Source organism: Diplotaxodon limnothrissa, linkage group LG5, assembly GCF_057381915.1.
Source record: "Diplotaxodon limnothrissa isolate DT_005_m linkage group LG5, D_limnothrissa_male_GT1.1, whole genome shotgun sequence".
NCBI lineage: Eukaryota > Metazoa > Chordata > Actinopteri > Cichliformes > Cichlidae > Diplotaxodon > Diplotaxodon limnothrissa.
Genome location: NC_140600.1, coordinates 30,292,910 through 30,312,515, shown reverse-complemented (window position 1 = coordinate 30,312,515; position 19,606 = coordinate 30,292,910). Strand labels below are relative to the sequence as shown.

The window sequence follows — 19,606 nt, the reverse complement described above, 5'->3', positions numbered from 1 at the left end:
AATTTTTCGCAGAGGGCCAGGGAGGCACCCATCGAAACATCAGAGCAGGGATTAACCACTGAGTTAAAGATTTTGAACAGAACTCGAGGATTGTGACTATTAGTCGCAATAATGTTTGACAAAAAAGAAGTTTTTGCCATTTTGGCAGCCTTCTGAAATTTAGACCGGCTCATATGCAGGATGTCAAGGTACACCTGAAGTTGATCTTTTTTCCATCTCCTCTCAGCTCAACGACATTCACGTCTAAGAGCGAGGGTGGATTCATTTAGCCAAAGTTGGCGAGAAGTTTTACGGCGTTTAGTCTTTACTGGAGCCACAGTGTCCAAAATAGAAGAACATGTAGAAATAAAAGAGTTGACTACGCCATCAACCGAGAGAGGTGCATTACTGATGTCATCATAACAGAAAGACTTAGCAAAGGCCGCAGAGAAAAGGGCAACAGCCTCAGAATTAATCAGACGCGATAGGTTCAGTGGACCCTCAGAGTTCAGTTCCATATTGCATAACTGAACATCAAACATAACTGGGAAATGGTCCGAAATCCCAGCATCATTAATGTCCGTGATGCAAATATCCAGTCCATACGACAATACCAAGTCCAGCATATGCCCTTTAGTGTGGGTTGATTTTCTCACCCACTGAGTGATATTAAAAGAGTCAATAAGAGCAAGAAAGTCCTTAGCCAATAGGTCCTCCTCACAGCATATATGAATGTTAAAATCACCACAAATAAGAACACGATCATAATTTAAAAAGATAAATCCTAAAAGATCAGCAAATTCACGGATAAAATCCTTGTTGCGCTTCGGAGGTCGATACACCACTGCACAGAAGATCCGGGGGGAACCGGACAGCTCCAGTAGTTGTACTTTGAAGCTGGAATGCGAGGCAGGAGGCAGAGAATTTATAAGATAACATATAATAACAGAATAATCTCACATTATGTATTTTTTGAGTGGAAGGTTTTATATGATTTTTTTGATCCAGTGGAAAACAGTTCACCTGTATTCCCTGCTATTTTTTGTACCTTGTACCTGACCGATGAAGTGAAAACAAAAAAACTATGTTTTCAAATCATCGGTCCTCATTCAGCATGTATTTTGCATATCTCAGAAAAAAGCAAGGTGATGTAATAAATGTTTGTGTCCATCCTTTGGTTTCTTCGCAGAGATTGACGGCTGTCTGATCAACAATGGAGGCTGCCACAAGAATGCGGAGTGCATCAGAGCAGGACCCAACATTGTAAGACATCACTGTTCTGCATTAAAACATCAGACCCCAGTAACACTGAGCTAACTTTGTACCTGAGGCCCTTAATAAACCTCTCTTAATTATTTCTTTGCCATTTTTATACTTATATAGCTTTTTCTTAACAGACTGACAGTGACAAAATAATAAATACATGGCACAAAACTAATATTTTTTCCATAAATTAGTAAAAAGTTTTAAATTTTATAATTCTGTATTATTTGTCCATTGTTTTTGAATGTTATTTTTAGTGTCCTGAATTCTATCAGTTATATTTTTGTGCTTTTATTGTTAATATTAATCCATTTAATTAATTGAATTAATTAATTTAGTTAATTCATTTGGCATATGAAGTTACTAAAAAGCAGAATAATCTAGATTCATAGTGAAGTTAAAATTAATTGATAAGAAACAACATGAAAGAAGTCATACAAGATCCAACAATCACTTTTTTTTAACAAACAAAAAATAACTGAAAAGCTAACAACCAAAATGATAGAACAATAAAAATTCTTAAAATTCATGTCCCACACTGCCTCTGTTCAAGATTTTAATTTTAAGCTTTTAATAATACAAGATGGATTACAAAGAATGAACACATGTCAGCCTGTTATAAGAAAACAATAGACCCCGGGAACCAGCTGCCCAGATGGCCATTGGTTTCTGGCTTCTGCCTTAAACCAATATTGGCAAGGTCAATGAACCGAAACAGAAAACAAGACTGCAGGTAACTCCCAACTCGGCTAATAGTTGATAGAGAAGACTGAAACAAGCAGAAAAACAAGTGGAGTGAATGAGAGAGTGAGACGGAGAGAGCCCATCACCGTGCTCTGCTTTCTCTGGCTTTAAACAAGTGCAGGTGATCCTCCAGCAGCCAATCAGCAGTGGAGATGAGTCAGAGTGCAGGTGAAACAAATGAGGATAAATAATCAAGCGGAAAGAAAGACATTTAACTACAAACACACAATGTAGGTATTGAATTAAAAGACTCTAATTAAGGGGTACTAGCACTTATATTCTGTCATGTATATACAGGTGGACGTGCATATTAAACCTGACCAAGTGGCAAATTCCGCTAAACCACAGGTTTTGTTTTAAAGATAAATGCAGCCAGTGTGTTGGTTTTGGACTCTGGCTGTGTTGGTTCTTTTGAGCCAGAAGTGACTTTATTTGGATGTAAGGATTGATTTGATTCAAGTACAACACACAGATACAGATATTTCTAATAAGGGCCAATAACAGACTAATAAAGTACCAGAATTTAACTTAGAGCAAGGCTTAATGCTAGTGTGATGATTTCCTGACAGCAATTGGCCACAGTTCTTGTCAATTAAAGTAGCCACACCCATAAGAGCATTTAGTTTAGCATTTTAAAATGAGTCGCTTTTGGAGGCAGCCTCAAGTGGCCATTACAGGAACTGCATATCCACTTAGGTCCATGTGATGTCGAGGAGATAAGATATCCTTAATATGTTACTTGCGACATACAGAATATAATTTTCTCATTTTTTTGTAGTAAAAACTTTTACATAGTAAAACCTGCAGAAAAAAGTGAACAAAAAGCAGCAGTTTTATTGATGGGAGAATCTTCTGTAGACATAAACTCACAAAAAACAACCTAAAATCTTGAACATGAAAACTAGGAACCAAACACTGGGAAACTAGAAACATAGAGAGACTTACAATATGACGGTGGTATAATACGACAAAGGGCAAAGGAAAACACAGGGCTTAAATACACAAGGGAGTAACGAGGAAATGGGAAACACAGCTGGGACTAATTAGACATAATGATACAAAGGGAAGCAAAACTAGATATGCTGCACACAGGACCAGGATTATCAAAATAAAACAGGAAGCACAGGACAGGTGCAGGCAATGACTTCCAGTGTTGGGTAAGTTACTTTAAATTAGTAACTTAGTTACATTATTAGTTACTTCTATCAAAAGTAACTCAGTTACTTCAAGTTACTCGTTACTTTCAGAGTAACGAGTTACTAGCGAAAGTAACTTTGGTTTTACTCAAAATTCTCTTGTTAATGTGTTGCTTCCGTAACTGGATACCCAGCAAGAGTACCAGTCTTCTAGCTTGCTTACTTGCCACAAGTGCACTGTGCCACCTACCAATAGAAAGGAAAAAATAATGTGCATATTTCCACAAAAGAAATCCCACGCCTGGACTGTCGTTGACCGCCGCCATGATTCTAGCCTACGTCACAGCGTCATGTGCGCTTTTTACATCCAACACGAAAACTGCAGTTGTGGTGCTTTCGATTGTACTCGGAAACTTGGAAATTCTGCCTACCGAATAGGAAGATGTAGGTAATACCTGTTATGGAAATGTTAAAAATAACCTGCAACACACCCAGTGAGTTTGATTTGAAGTGGGTTTAATAAACGCATTGCAATGTGGACTAATAAAGGTTATCTTATGTGGAGAGAGCATCCTAGTGAAACACCAGGACCATCTCTGAATTGTGGCCACCTCCCTTACATCTTATACACAGAGACACAGACAAAGAACATTCCTCAAAATCTTACATGTTGGCCCCTCTCACGGGGGGGCTATACCGCCTCCCGCACAGAGAGAATTATGACCTTGTTTTCTGCTTAGCCTTCACCTAAGGATTTACATCCCTGATAAGCAGAAGGAGCCTCACTATCTGTTTAATGTCTCCCATTACAATGGCCTCACTGTGTTAACTTTCCACATGCATGTAAAGTAGTGGCAGGAGTGCTCTTACTATGGTAAAGTGAGAAAGTGATATTACTATAACTAATGTGATATAATTAAATATGCAATTAATAAATGAGAAAAGAAATCTGACACCACATACCAGACTGCAGATGAGCTGCATACAGGGCTGGACTGGGACAAAAAAATCGACCTGGGCATTTTGACTAGAGCCCGCCATTATAGGAAAAATCATAAAGCCTTTGAATGAAAACAAACGCTATTGTGACAGTGATGTTCACTGTTTTGATGGTATATATGCATCAATCTATCAATTGTTGTAAGATTCAGATAATTAATTTTTTTAAAAGCGAGACATTTTAAATGAGAATAAGAATGAAAAGTATTTCTTTTTGCCCCCCTCTCCCTGTTAATGCCCTACCTGGCCCCCTGGCAACACTTTGCTAGACCCGCCCCTGCACAGTTACCAGCTGCCAGCTACTTAGAAAAGGATCCTGGTGTTATTTGTCTCTCAGAAACAGTTCATAACTTCCCTTCAACTCATTCATGTCACCTAAAAGGTAAACCTGTTTCTCCATCACCTGTTCAGCTCTGATGATTCAGTAAGGACATCTCCTGGTCTCATCTTCATGTTTCCCTCTCACCACATATCCAAACCAATATCATGACCAGCAGCTTTTACAGCTGTGGCTCCAGCAAACATCAGCTGATACTAGAAATTAATAAGTAAATCAATTCTAACAACAGCTGATCAAGCTTAAACGTGCTGCTGTTGTTTAGCGCAACATCCGCTGGTTTCCTCTTTCTGGCGCGATGTGGGCGATACACAAACAAGAGAGAAAAGCCGATCAGCGGATCAATGATCAGTTTCATGATTGAAGTAGAAACATGTGAGGGATGGGGAGAGAATGAGAGAAGAAGAGGCAGAAAAACTCCAGCTTTGTGTCTTTTCCATTCTAGCTGAAGAACGGGACAAACTGCATTCCTTTTCACCTCAATATGAAACGCGTGATATTTTCTCTGAATACGAGACGATTCCGTTTTTTAGGGGATGGTTGGCATCATCATAATTAACCTTATGAAAAAAATAAAGTTTAACATCATCATAGCACCCGCTCAGCCATATACAAACTCAGTCATGCTAGCTAGCACGCAGTACGAAAAAGTCAGCACAACGAAAATAAACTCCACCTAAACTTGGTTTATATCTGACCCAGATAGACTGCAGGTCATAACTTCTTACCTGAAGTTCAGTTCACCTGACACTCGGACCGGCGGCCGCCTCGGGGCTCTCCTCCTGCCTCCCCTCCTGCCTCCCCTTTCTCTCATCCACCTGCTGGCCTCCACCACTTGCTAATGCTACTAAATCTGTGGAAGCTCCGTGATAGCCACCACACGAAGTAACAAATAACGAGCCTATCTAAATCCCAGTAACGGTTAATGCTTTCCTGATTTTGGCATAATAACTAGTTACCGTGCTCGTTACCACAATAATAACGTAGTTACTGTAATGCGTTACTTAATAACGTGTTAGTCCCTACGCTGATGACTTCAGACAAACAAGACTTTACAAGGGGACACAGCTGACAGGGGAGACAGAGGCAACATGGAGACGAGTGACTCGATGTGGAACATGGGGAAGACAAAGTGACAGGAACCTAAATTCTAGGAACTAAGAATGTAACACAAGCACTACACAATGAAGAGAAGCAAAACCATGAATAACCATAATCAAAGAATTCACCAACAAACACAAAACCTTGGGTCACAGACCCAGTACCATGACAGTTTTAGTGACTTACTGTTTCCTCTTTCTGCTTTGGTTTCATCTTCAGACCTCCTGCAACTGTAAGCTGGGCTTCCAAGGATCGGGGAGATACTGTTTGCCTGTGAACCCCTGCAGAAATGTATGTGTGTGCTTTATTCTGCTCTGTAGCAAAATACTGACACTTGTTTTAAATGTTTTAAATGCCTGAAGGTGATATGGGAACAGATACTTATTTTATGTGAGCGGTAGATAATCTTTTCATGTTTTAAGGCAATAAGTCGTTAATTTGGCTGCTGAATACGAAAGTACTCAGCACACCTGGGTGCTGCAGGGGAGCTGCATGGCCTGGTTTCTTCAGTCAGTTAAATACCTGTAGTCATTATACAGCAGTAGGGATTTATATTGCATTTGCAGTCTCTAATTATGAGGGTAGAATATACATAGCTCTGCACTCGGCTCACACAGCTGGGTATCTTCATAAATTATTGAAATCTCCTGAAAGGAGACATTAAGCTCTTCCTCTCAGATTCCAGGTTATTAGAGTGAGACTTGAGTGGTCGTCATCAGGAACCTTAATCGACATAATTTAACAGATTTTTCTAGGAAATTTCCAAATATTATCCAAATATTTCAGATGCCATCTAAATAATTCTGTGGCAACAGAAGCATTATTACAGCAGTCCTGTCCATGTGTCTTAGCAGGGATAATATGTTGACAGACACATTCCTATGCAAGCTATTTAATTATCTCCAAATACCTGTTTAAATTTATGTGTTTTTGCAGAGAAGAGTGAGTAATTAAAAAAAGGTTGATTTTTAATTTTGCTCCTCTGCACTGATTTATCTGTAGAGATTAGTTTGAGGACAGAGTTTCAGTATGTCCTGAAAGACAATGCTAAAAAAAAACCTAAAGCAACACTTTTTAATGGGAGTGTGGCGTTAAACTTCTGGGATATTGATCTGGTTAGTTAAGTGGCACATGAGCTGTTCGGCAAACAGAACTAGCTTGATAAATTTCATTTCCATCAAATGATTTTGAATCCTGTCAACAAATGTTCATCACCTACAGCACGATCCGTTTTACGGAAGGGTTTCCAGGAGAAAGCCTTTTCTCTCTAAAAGGAACATGGCAGCACAGCTTATGTTTGTAAAGCTGCATGTGAACAACCAACCATTAGTCAGATCAGTCGACTGTGAGCTGCTCCATACACCAAAGTATCCTAGAGTCAAATGTAAGGCCATCTGTCCATCAGCTGAATCTTGGCTGAAACTGGGTCATGCAGAAAGACAATGGTCCCAAGCACAGCAGCAAATCTACAACAGAATGACTGACATAACAAAGACTCAAAGTGCTGCAGTGATCCAGTCAAAGTCCTGACCTCCTGATGCTGTGACCTGATGCCATGTTTAATCCTAACAAAACTAGAAATTAAAACCCTTGTTTTGTGGCATTCCTGTTAAAAGACTCATGCTGTGTTTGTGTGCAGAACAACGGTGAATGTAGCAGGAACGCTCGCTGTGAGTACATGGGCATGGGGCAGAGGAACTGCACCTGCCACAGAGGCTATATAGGTGATGGCATTAATTGCCGGGGAAGCACCAACTCTGTAAGTCACATGACCTTCAACTTCCTGCTTTCCTTTGAGCGCCCCACTCCCCACTCCTCTCCCCCTAACATCGCACTGTTTTCTGCTTTACAGGAAGTGTCCAGTCAGAAAGAGAACGCCTTCTTTCGTCAAATGATGATGGTGAGCCTCTGCCAGACACTGAAAATAAAACTTCACCATTTATAAAGTGAAGTTTGACTTTCAAAGAGTGCACACGATTAAATTCAGGCAATTAAGATAGAAAAAGTCCAGATATAATTAGATGCCTTTTATTTTACCTCGAAGAAAGAATTTGCATATATTTTATTGATTTTACAGACTGCCTCCTCTATTAATGAAGTAATGAGTGTCTAAGCTGATTACCTTTGTGGTCAGAAACAAAAACTGTTATGCCTGTGATCTAGAAATTAATCACAGAGCGCCAAGGTGAAGGATGTCTCAGTTTCTAAAAGGAGGCCAGAGAGGAGAGGGGGCTGCAGGAGGAGCTGTAATCCAGACTGCACAGGTGTTTTTACCTTCAGCCTGTGATACAGTTCAGATGTCACATCAAATTGACATCCAAGGCAAGGATGTCTCATTTCGATAAACACCTGATGCCTTGACTCCTCTCTCCTCGTGACTCTTCCTCACTTCCTCCACTTGCATGTGTGGTGGGAGGGCTAAGATGCGAGGAGAGGAATCGAGGAGGAGGAATTTAGGAAATGAGAAAATGGACATTGGGTCAAAAATAGAAATGAAAATAAAACCAGGAACCAAAACTCAGTATCACTGTGAGACCTTAACTTATTATTCATCCTTGATTTTATACACATATTTTATAAATTTGTTGCACTGACACTGTGTGGGAAAATAGCTGGAAAAAAAATTAAAGTAAAAAAACAAACAAACTCCTGGACTTGCTTTGGGATGAATACTTTTGAGCCATCTGATTCTCATCCATCGACACTGTTTTTGTGCTTCTTAGATGTCAGGCATTTCAGGTCTTTATGGTGATGGACCATACACTGTCTTCGTCCCGGTAGAGGAAAACAACAACATCTCCATTGTGAGTGCAGCAGCTGCTGCTTTTTCGTGTGACATTAACGTCTCCAGTCTCACCTTAAATGTGTGCCACCCTACCCTAGCTGTATCACTTTAGCATGTGGCATTTATTGTTTTTGCTTTACAGGACTGACTTGTGTGTCTGTGTATATGTGTGTCTAGGTTAATGTTTGGAAGCAGAACGGTCATATTGAGGATCTGGTTCGTTCCCACATCGTTTCCTGTGAGATTCTGACCTCGAATGACTTCAAAACCACTGAGCGTGCTGTCTCAGTATCAGGACACACATTGCACTTCAGCCTGATAGGGGTAATGCACATACACAGATTATTAACTCCTCAGTAGAACAGAAATGTAGCTTCACAGATATGGATTTAAATGTGTAAAACAAACATTAAGAACTATTTAATTTTTCTCAAGTCACACTTGACTTTTTCTCACTCCAACCACTTTATGCCTTATTAATCCCTGGAGCACAGCAGCTGTACTCAGCTTTATAAAGGAGCAGTCACAGCATCATTTGAAAATGTAAAATTATTGAGCAAAATCCATCCATCCGTTTTCTGCCACTTACAGTGGCTTGCAAAAGTTTTTGGCCCCTTTGAACTTTTCCACATTTTGTCACATTACAGCCACAAACATGAATCAATTTTATTGGAATTCCACGTGAAAGACCAACACAAAGTGGTGTACACGTGAGAAGTGGAATGAAAATCATACATGATTCCAAACATTTTTTACAAATAAATAACTGAAAAGTGGGGTGTGCGTAATTATTCAGCCCCCTGAGTCAATACTTTGTAGAACCACCTTTTGCTGCAATTACAGCTGCCAGTCTTTTAGGGTTTGTCTCTACCAGCTTTGCACATCTAGAGACTGAAATCCTTGCCCATTCTTCTTTGCAAAACAGCTCCAGCTCAGTCAGATTAGATGGACAGCGTTTGTGAACAGCAGTTTTCAGATCTTGCCACAGATTCTCGATTGGATTTAGATCTGGACTTTGACTGGGCCATTCTAACACATGGATATGTTTTGTTTTAAACCATTCCATTGTTGCCCTGGCTTCATGTTTAGGGTCGTTGTCCTGCTGGAAGGTGAACCTCCGCCCCAGTCTCAAGTCTTTTGCAGACTCCAAGAGGTTTTCTTCCAAGGTTGCCCTGTATTTGGCTCCATCCATCTTCCCATCAACTCTGACCAGCTTCCCTGTCCCTGCTGAAGAGAAGCACCCCCAGAGCATGATGCTGCCACCACCATATTTGACAGTGGGGATGGTGTGTTCAGAGTGATGTGCAGTGTTAGTTTTCCGCCACACATAGCGTTTTGCATTTTGGCCAAAAAGTTCCACTTTGGTCTCATCTGACCAGAGCACCTTCTTCCACATGTTTGCTGTGTCCCCCACATGGCTTGTGGCAAACTGCAAACTTCTTATGGTTTTCTGTTAACAATGGCTTTCTTCTTGCCACTCTTCCATAAAGGCCAACTTTGTGCAGTGCACGACTAATAGTTGTCCTATGGACAGATTCCCCCACCTGAGCTGTAGATCTCTGCAGCTCGTCCAGAGTCACCATGCGCCTCTTGGCTGCATTTCTGATCAGCGCTCTCCTTCTTCGGCCTGTGAGACACCAACCAGCGTCTGCACAGTCAGAACATTCTTGTCATAGTTTTTAAATCATGCCAGAGATGATGTGAATATGTCTGAGTGAGGATGAATGAAATGCAGCTGTCACTGAAAATGAACTAAATCTCATCTGTGAATCCAGGCAGCAGAAAGTCTGATACCAGTTTTTTGCTGTTTACAAACTTTTAAAAAGTAATAAATAAATAAATATTAGAGAGAAAGCTTTCTAAATGTTAATCCATGATATGTCTCGATATGCCAGACCCTGATTACCGGGAATGCTTTGATATATATTTTTTCTTTACCTGCATTTTTACCAGGGTTTGCCAGGTGAATTAATACATTTATTAAAAGATTTAACATTTGTTAGAAATCCAGCGTTATCATCTATTAAAGAAAATTGGCTGAATATTGTGTCTATTGCTAAATAAAATGTACTCAAGTGAAATTACTCTTTCATCCACTCATATTTTTGTAAACATAAATGAAATAGCCCACACTGGCACACATTCATATTTCCTGGTCCACTGGATGAAATTGAAGGCTCTGCTCCTTATTTACTGGTTGAGCGCCACTTATGATGGCTTTTTTCATGACCCATGCACGAGCTTCACTCAGGGTAAGTTGATTAAAACTGCTATGGGAACAAAAACTCAGATTTTCCTACCACAGAGATCAGTGTTAGTTTGTTTGTAAACCTGGGATTGTTTAAATAGTCAGTTTTTCTTAGAAAGATTCCTCACTGAGTGAAAAGACCTGGAATTATTAGTGTAGTGCCCCTAATAATAGTGTCTGGTCAGATTAAAAGAATACTAAGGAGAGTTGCTTCAGTGCTTCCTTTATTACCTCCTTCATCTTATTGATGTTTTCCATAAAAGTCCAAGAAACGTGATTAGGGAAAAACAAGGGATGGGATTTTTTGACTGGGGCCCTGGTTTCTGGAATAGGCCCGCTGATCCTGGGTTACACCATTCACGGTTAGCATCCTTAAAAAACCCTTAATTTTAAATGTTAAAGTTATAAAATATTGAGGTGAATCTAAAGCTCCCAAGAAATCAGCCCATTTGATTTTACTTTAATGAGTTACCCTTCATTTTTAATGATTTTTCTTGAATTTAACTAGGAAGTACCTTTGGGAAGTCATCAGGAAATAAACAGTCTCTCTCCCCCTGCAGGATTCGATCTTCATCAACAACAGGTCGAGGATCGTGAAGAGCGATTACACCACATTTAATGGAATCATTCACCACATCGACTTGATGCTGACACCTTACGCTCTGGAGGAGAAACCGCCGATTAATCCCAAAATGGTGCGTTGGGTTTGGTTACAGTTATTTAATGAATAATCTTTACTGGAAGCAGATAGTGATATCTCTCTTTCTCTCTTTGTGTTAGATGAACTTAACCACAGCAGCTTCAGTTTATGGCTACAGCAGCTTCTACCAACTCATAGAGGTAAGGGAAACAAAACCCTGCATCTACTGATTTGAGAAGGACTACTTCAATTTCTGCAACCCTCTTTCATTAACTCCCATCTGCTTGTCTACACATCCTCTTCAGAAAAATCCTGCTGGCCATTAGGTCGTAATTTGAGCCAAATCTGAGCATTTTATTAGTTCAGAACATTTCATGTGGTTAGCTCCTTCACTTCAGAAGTCATCAGGGATCAATGTTAAAAAAAAAAGAGCCACCTCTGCGTACTTCAGTGGGCTGTAACTAAGAAAATATTAATAGTATGAAAGCATCATTAAGGTAAAGTTGGTTATTCGAGGCTAGTGTGACTCTGGGCAGTTTTTCTGTCAATACTCTGTTTAAAGTCCTGTATTCAAGGTTTTACTTCAGTAGCACTACAGTAGCTTTGCCAGGCAGATGTAGTTTAAAAGCAGAAGGTTAATTGTCATGCATACACACTGAGAAGTGTGAAACATGGCATTATCCTGGGATTATTTCTCTGCTGGCCCTGGTTTGGTATATTCACCTGCAGTGACATATCAAAAGTTGTACTTTAATCTTCAAGTGGTTAAAGCTCATATTTTTGATTGTAAAAATATCTCGTACCACAATTTCGTGAAAAGTTGTGTGGGTATCCTTGATTATTGTGTTGGCTTTGGTTCAGGAGGTAGAGTCTACTAATTGAAAGGTTTGTGCTTTGATCCTTGGCTTTTCTTGTCTGAGGTGTCCTTGATCACAATACTGAACCCCAAGTTGCCCCGATGCTTTCAAAGTGCTTAAAATTGTTTAGGCTCAGCTGGAGCAGAAAGGCGAACCTGTATCTATTCCCGTAATGTAAACTGTAATGGAGTCATAAACTCTGTTGTTTTAGGCTTAAATAGCTTGGTTGCTTGAGGGTTAATTATCATTTAACAACAAAAATCCAAAATTAAATTGTAACAAATAGCTCACATGTGGAGGTAGGCTTGGTGCGTTTAGTTTCCAGACAGGGGACATGTGCACTGCTAAACACCCCCCCCCCCCCCCCCCCCCCCCAAACATTAAGGAAACACTCAATCAGCACAGTTAAAAACAAAGTAATTTAAAACTTCAGGGGATGTCAATCTGTCCAGTTAGGAAGGCTTTGTCGAAATGAAAATGACAACAGGTGCACAAACGCAAAACTGGAGGAAAAAATCAGTCAGGCGGGATAAGGAGAGAGCCTTGGTCTGTGGCCACTACCTGCTAAGCCATTATATACTATATATATATATATATAATGTTCTTCCTCTACCCCCCCCCCCCCCCCCCCCCATTTTTGCACATGTCGAGGAGCGTGTCAGGTTACATTTCACTGTGTGTTATACTTGTATAACTATGCATGTGACAAATAAAGAACCTTGAACCTTGAATTCTCTTTTTGGAGGTTGTGTTGTTGTTGCTGTGCACCTGTTGTCTGCTTCATTCGCAGTGGTTTATGCCTGCTGACTGCACACTTTGATATCCCTGACGTTTAACTGACTTTGTGTTAAACTGTGATGATCGAGTGTTCCCTTCCTTTTTGAGCCATGTAAGGCCAGTGTCAGCAAGTCCGACCAGGTCCATTTGATTCCACGTGATGTACAGTGGGGGAAATAATTATATGATCTCCTTCTGAATTTGTATGTTTGTTCACTTACAAAGAAATGAACAGCCTCTCATTTTTTATGACAGTAAAATACATATTTGATCCTATACAACCCAGTCAGAACTCTGGCTGCCACAGATGGGCTGTGTAGTTGGTCACCAGGTTCACACACATCTCAGGAGGGATTTTTGCCCACTCTTCTTCACAGAAACTCCATCCGTTTGGTTGCTGGTTGGCAACTTGAAGCTTCAGCCCCCTTCACAGATTTGCCACTCTTTTGTTGCTTTGGCAGTATATTTTAGGTCATTGTCGTGCTGAAAGACTGGTCCATGGTCAATCTTAAGCTTAAGCTTGGTGTTCTTTGGTTGATACTCAGCATTTCTCTTTGTCCAGAGTTGATGGGTGGAGTTGATTCCAAAAAGCTCAATTTTGGTTTAATCTGACATCACTTTCTCTCAAGCCTTCTCTGAGTCATTTAGATGTTCAGGAACAAACTTCATACGGGTCTGTACGTGTGCCTTCTTGAGCATAGGAACTCTGCAGGTGCTGAAAGATTTCAATAAATGATGGCGTGGTGTGTTAGCAGTCATGTTTTTGGTGACTGTGGTACCAACTGCCTTCAGATAATTAAAAAACTCCTTGTACCTGATGTCCTTTGACAGCTCCTTGGTCTTCTCCAGTGGTGGACAGGTTGGCTTGGAAGAAATTGATTCTGTGGACAGTCGTGCTTTCTACAATGAAATTTTATTTATAAAGCGCTAAATCAACAGTTTCTTCAAGGTACTTCATATTGTAAGATAAAGACCCTACGAGAAGAATACAGAGAAAACCCCAGCATCGAAAATATTATTAATAAATGATCAGACAAAAGAGGCTTTTCAGGGAATAAATGTTCAGTTTCTATGGCATATATCAGAACAAGATCCGGAGTGTGATTAAAGTGGTGGGTGGGCTCATTTACATTTTAAGAGAAGCCGATTGAGTCTAATAATAGATTGAATGCTATGTTGATGCTGTCATTTTGAGCATCTACATGGATGTTTTATTCACCCACAATAATTATTTTATCTGAACTGACCGTTAAATCAGATAAAAACAATAGATAACTACAAATAAAACTGTATTTGAGTTTTCCAGTTAGGTTGTACAAGGCTAAGAATCAGGCTTTCAGATATATTAAAACTCTGTCTTGGTCTGGGTCATAAATATAACTCATTGAGATCAGGACTATTTCTAATTCTTTAATTGACTGATTGATTGTAATCTTTGCAGGCACACAGCCTGTGGTAGTAGGGGCTCAAATACCTATTTCACTCAGTGACATCCAAATCAATTTATAGCTCTTATGTAACATGTGGGGGGAGTTTTTCTGTTTTTTATTTATTTTAATTTTTTTGGTGTTTTAGCAACACGAATACAATAATTACAAGTATCCCACATATAATTATGTACCAGCATGTCACAGAAAAAAGCTCTTCAGCTGGGCCTATAAATCATTATTTTCACCATGGTACTAAAACCATTAACAACCCCAAATATATATTTATAAAACAGACTGGGAGAAGTCTGTACAGACCTTAGATTTACAGTAAATTAATCAAGATATAGTAAAACTCCTTCATGGACACACACACTGCTTCACCCTCTCCAGGTACGTGTTTCAATGTTAGCGGCCTTTCCTGCAGACACGGGGAGTTTCCACACCTAATCAGATGGAGAAGCGTCCTTCCACATCCCCCCAGAGTCCCATAAAATCTACAAACCTGCATAACATAATAATAACAAGGTGCTCCCGATCACAATAACTCACGGTTGTTACTGTAGTGCACTGACGGTTATCACCAAAAGTGGCACATCCATGTCAGTCGCTGCAAGTTATCTCAGTGGTGCTGGCAGCTTTTTTAAATCCATGTATCTTTTTATCTTTTTATACAACAACAAAAAAAAAAAAACGCCAGCAGATTTATCTTAAAATTTTCTAATTGATGAATGTGTTTGAAATGCATTTTTGGTCATGGCCAATAACTGGGGTTAACATTACTACATGTGGGTCACTGCTTCGCTTTAGCCGTGATGGATTCTCGATACTTTGCGTCATAGCAAGAAAATAGGCAACTTTGAAATTAGCAAATGGAAAAATCAGTTCTTTTTTAGGCTTTTGAAATGAAAATATGCTCCTGGTTTCATAATGTGGCCCTTGAACCCCGGAGGCTGCCATTTGTGACTTCTGCTTTATCTACTGCCAGTTTTGTGCCTCATACAGCTGTTTATGACACATGAATGTTGAATTTAGAAGACATAATGTTGGTTTTGGCTTCTCTTTACTCTTGAAGATGGGAGCTCAGATATATGTGAGACTTTCAGGAACAGGGCTTTACAATAAATGTGTCAGCCAGATGAGAGGCAGCCTTCTGAAACTGCGTATAGGCTGATGTTTTTACACAACGTTAAAATTAACAGCGGGAACTCAAACCACTTAACAATGTTTTGAGTTATCTGTGCTTTGGAACCTGGAAAAGGGATCCAGCAGGGAAAAAATACTCTCACTGTCACAAACAAGGATGCGGTGGACTCAAAAGCAGACTCAATTGCTCGAACTATGTATAATTTATTAGAAGGAACAAAAACGTGAACAGAACTGGGTTTAACAGAAACCATTCGCAGAAACTAAGGGAAATCCGTGGGCGAGGAAACAGGCGTAGAGCACAGGGAGAACTCGAACGGGAACTTTCTGTAAACACAGGAGAAGGGTGTTACTGAGTGACAAACGAGTAAGGGACAGCGGTATGGAGTGCCAGTGGATAGTCTTGGGCTTACTTGGAGACCCTGGTTATTAAGCGGGGGGAAAGGCTGCCATGGGAGCATTCCAGAGAGGATCGAGAGTGGGGAGAGTCCGGTCCAGATTCCAAAGAGGTGGAGAGTATGGACTGAAGGGCAGGCTGAGGAGAAGTTGTGTATGTGGTCCTTGGGTTCCGAGCAGACGGAAAAACAGGATGGAGACGGAACCAGCACTACTGGTGAGTGCGACGGGTGATGAATCTGAAGAATGCAGGAGACAGAAAACACATTAAACCATGATCCAGGTATACAGAGTCTGAGCACAGAGGAGGCCAAGTTTACCACAGATGGTAGCAGGACAAACTGGCGAGGAGTGGCAGGCAGTGCTGGCTTAAAAACCCTCTAGGTGGAGCCCCGGAGATTGAAAACAGGTGATGAGCTGGCCAACTCCACCCCAAAGGACGGATGACAGGAACCTGGACCATGCCCGACCAGACACTCCCACAGCATATGACACTCACATTCACTTTGGAAAAGTGACTGATGTTTCACACCAGAGACTGAAATCATTAACAGGATAGGATGCCCCTAAAAAATAAAATAACTGTCGTTAAAGAGAGCATTATACTTTACACCGTGTATGTAGACCTGAATGCACTGCATTAAGTTCTGTCAGCTAATGGTGAGATATGAGATGAGTTCAATTTAAAAAGTAAATAACAAAAGGTTAATAACAAAGTAATTTTTACCCTTCAGGTTTAAAAGACTGATGGGTCAGGGTACCACGCTGCCTGGCAAGTTTATGAATACGATAACTCAAAAACAAGGGGACGTAGGAGTTTGAAATCTAGGGGTAGCACTGGCAGTATTCCAGTTTATTTTTCTTTTTATAATAAATATTTCATGAATACCAAATCAAAAGTCTAGTTAAGTTATATCATATTAACATTAAAGTTTATTTTATTTATTTATTTATTAACCTTTATTTAACCAGGAAGATCCCATTGAGATTAAAAACCTCTTTTTCAAGGGAGACCTGGCCAAGATAGGCAGCAGCAGATGTCTCACAGTTACAGAAATTACTCAAACACAGGCAGCAACAACACACATGCAACAATAAGTGAAAGAATACAAATAAAATAAAAATAAAATTCAATAAAATTCAAATAAAATAAAAAGTCAGTTAAAATGACAATCAATCTAATTGAAACAGTTGCATGTTATGGACTTGGCCTCAAGGATTCGTAGTTTAGATTTAAAATCACTTAATGAAATGAATTCAGTCATTTTCCATTCCTTCTGCAGTTTGTTCCAGGCCGAGGGTGCTAAATGGACAAAAGCTCTTTTACCAAGTTCAGTTCGGGCAAATGGAACAGAAAGCAACAAGTAACCATGCGGACGAAGAGAATACCGACCAGCATGTTTCATTACAAGCAGGGAACATATATAAGAAGGCAGCAACCCAAGTATCGCCTTATATATAAAACTGTATAAATGAGAGTTCCTCCGACTTACCAAAGCAGGCCATCCTACCTGAGAGTATAACTCACAGTGGTGAGTCTGAAATTTACAGTTAGTGATGAACCTCAGAGAAGCATGATACACAGAATCAACCATTCGAAGACATTGAGCAGAAGCATTCATATATAGAATATCACCATAATCCAGCACAGGCAAGAATGTTGCAGCAACAAGCCGCTTCTTTGTATTAAAAGAGAAACACAACTTATTTTGAAAATAAAATCTCAGTTTTAACTTCAGGTTTTTCACAAGATTCTCTACATGTGGTTTGAAGGTAAGCGAGTCATCAATTAAGATTCCCAGATATTTATAGGTGTGAACCAACTCTATTTTATTACCTTCAAGAGTGGTTACTGATGAGATTGTTTGGGCTCGTCTCCTTGATTTAGAAAACAACATGAGCTTTGTTTTGTCTGCGTTGAGAACAAGTTTAAGCTGATGTAATGAGTGCTGGACAGCAGAAAAGGCTTTCTGCAAGGAGTTAAAGTTTAAAAAATGTGCAGCTATTAAAATTTACATTCTTCTAAATATATTTTTCAGTAAACATTTTAAACAACCACCTACAGTACCTTCAGGGACCACCAGGGGGCCACACTATGGGAAAAATTATATTTATCATGAAAGTACAAAATGGCTTCCTTCTGACCTTGACTGCTGTGTTTTTCACAGTAGGAATTGTATATGTCACAAAAGCTTGCATATAGTTAGTATATAGAAAGTATTTATGTTAACAAGACTGAAATAGGGAAATAGCCACATGCAGAAGTTCAGTTCAGAGACTGCATAGATACCAGTGCTTTTGTTCTTGCTGCAGCAAAGTAAAAAAAAAAGGGGAAGGCATTTTATGTTTATCCTGTGTTTAAGTGTCACAGTGTGAGCTGGTAACGCTCTGCAGTAGGCTCCTGCCCAGTTTAACCCCAGGCTATAAGGAGACAAAAACTAAACAGAATGACTTCACACTCAAAAACAGATCCTGTGCAGATTTTTTTTGTTGATAGTTGACTATTTTATGACAAAGAGTCTTAAATATTTTTCCTACATCATACTGAATTGTATTCAAATGCTTAACACCTGGATTAACAATCTGATTCTGTAGTTTTTAGCTCATCTAGCCAAAGGACTGAGCTTATGGCATGAAAAGCCATCCATGTGTCCATTTATCCACCACAGTAACACTGTAATCTTTACCTCACAGTGTAAAGAGCCTCGAGGCAGCTGTTGTTATGACTGATGCTATATAAATAAGCCTGAACTGAACTCAACTGAACTGTAGACGACCTTCTGCGACGAGATTATTTGTCAGAATTTTGTGAAACTTCCACACAGAGATTACCTTATCTCATATGTACTTTTTGCACAATGCTCAGTCTTTTGCACAACCTACTGTCATTGTTGCACTTTTCTGTGGCATTGTTGTGTCTGCACTGTCTTGGGTCTGTATCGTTCTGTTCTGTTCTGTCTGGTGTTGCACTGCCTCCAAGACCATAGCACCATGGTCTTGGAGGAACGTTGTCTCGTTTCACTGTATACTGTACCACTGCACATGGCTGGAATAACAATAAAGCCACTTGACTTGAAATTACATGATAGATTGAAACATCACTTTGCCATAAATGTTCTACGATCTTAATGCTTGTGAAAGTGGAGGGAGTGTTCTTCCTATTGATCGACTCCAAGATTAGAACCTCGAAATCGTCCTATCACTGTTAATATTGTCAGCAATGTGCTTAATGCTATGACCTGCTGATGCAATCACATATGTTCATGTTTTTGTGGTCATGGTTAGTTTCTTGACGTTCTTCTTCCTTTGGCTTTGCAATCACCACAGTGATTTGCCAACATCTCATCCTATCCCTACAATCTTCCTCCGTCACACCAACCCTCTGTATGTCCTCCTTCACTCCATGAACCTTCTCTGTGGTCTTCTTGTCTTCCTGCTTGGCAGCTCCTCTTGAACATCTTTGTCCTTGAGATGAGACTCTTTTGCCATAACAGGAAAATACATGGGTAGAGGTACCTTTAGACTCTATCGCAAAAAGGTTGATTCTGTTTATCTGGACGTAGCGTTTTCAGTGGGAGAAACGTTTTGTCACTCAACCAAGTGAGATTTACAGCGTCAGCTTACTGCAGGTCTCCTCAACCTCATAAACAGCACATTTCCATAATGACTGACACTAGCACCACTGATGAACAATGGGCTGTGAGGTCAGTTTCATTGTCGTTAATATGCAAATTGTCATGAATATTGATTAGCGGCCACTGCTCAATAACC

The 19,606-nt window shown here is 39.9% G+C and overlaps 1 protein-coding gene across 1 annotated transcript in view; it reads left to right on the top strand.

Annotated features, from left to right (window-relative positions):
• Positions 1–19,606, top strand: part of stab1 (stabilin 1) — a 236,448-nt gene that overhangs the window by 79,082 nt on the left and 137,760 nt on the right. Inside the window, exons 43-50 of the mRNA XM_085353392.1 lie at positions 1,169–1,242; positions 5,779–5,850; positions 7,199–7,318; positions 7,412–7,459; positions 8,283–8,363; positions 8,522–8,668; positions 11,153–11,287; positions 11,373–11,432. Coding sequence (XP_085209518.1) covers positions 1,169–1,242; positions 5,779–5,850; positions 7,199–7,318; positions 7,412–7,459; positions 8,283–8,363; positions 8,522–8,668; positions 11,153–11,287; positions 11,373–11,432 — 737 coding nt within the window. The remainder of the gene's footprint in view (positions 1–1,168; positions 1,243–5,778; positions 5,851–7,198; positions 7,319–7,411; positions 7,460–8,282; positions 8,364–8,521; positions 8,669–11,152; positions 11,288–11,372; positions 11,433–19,606) is intronic.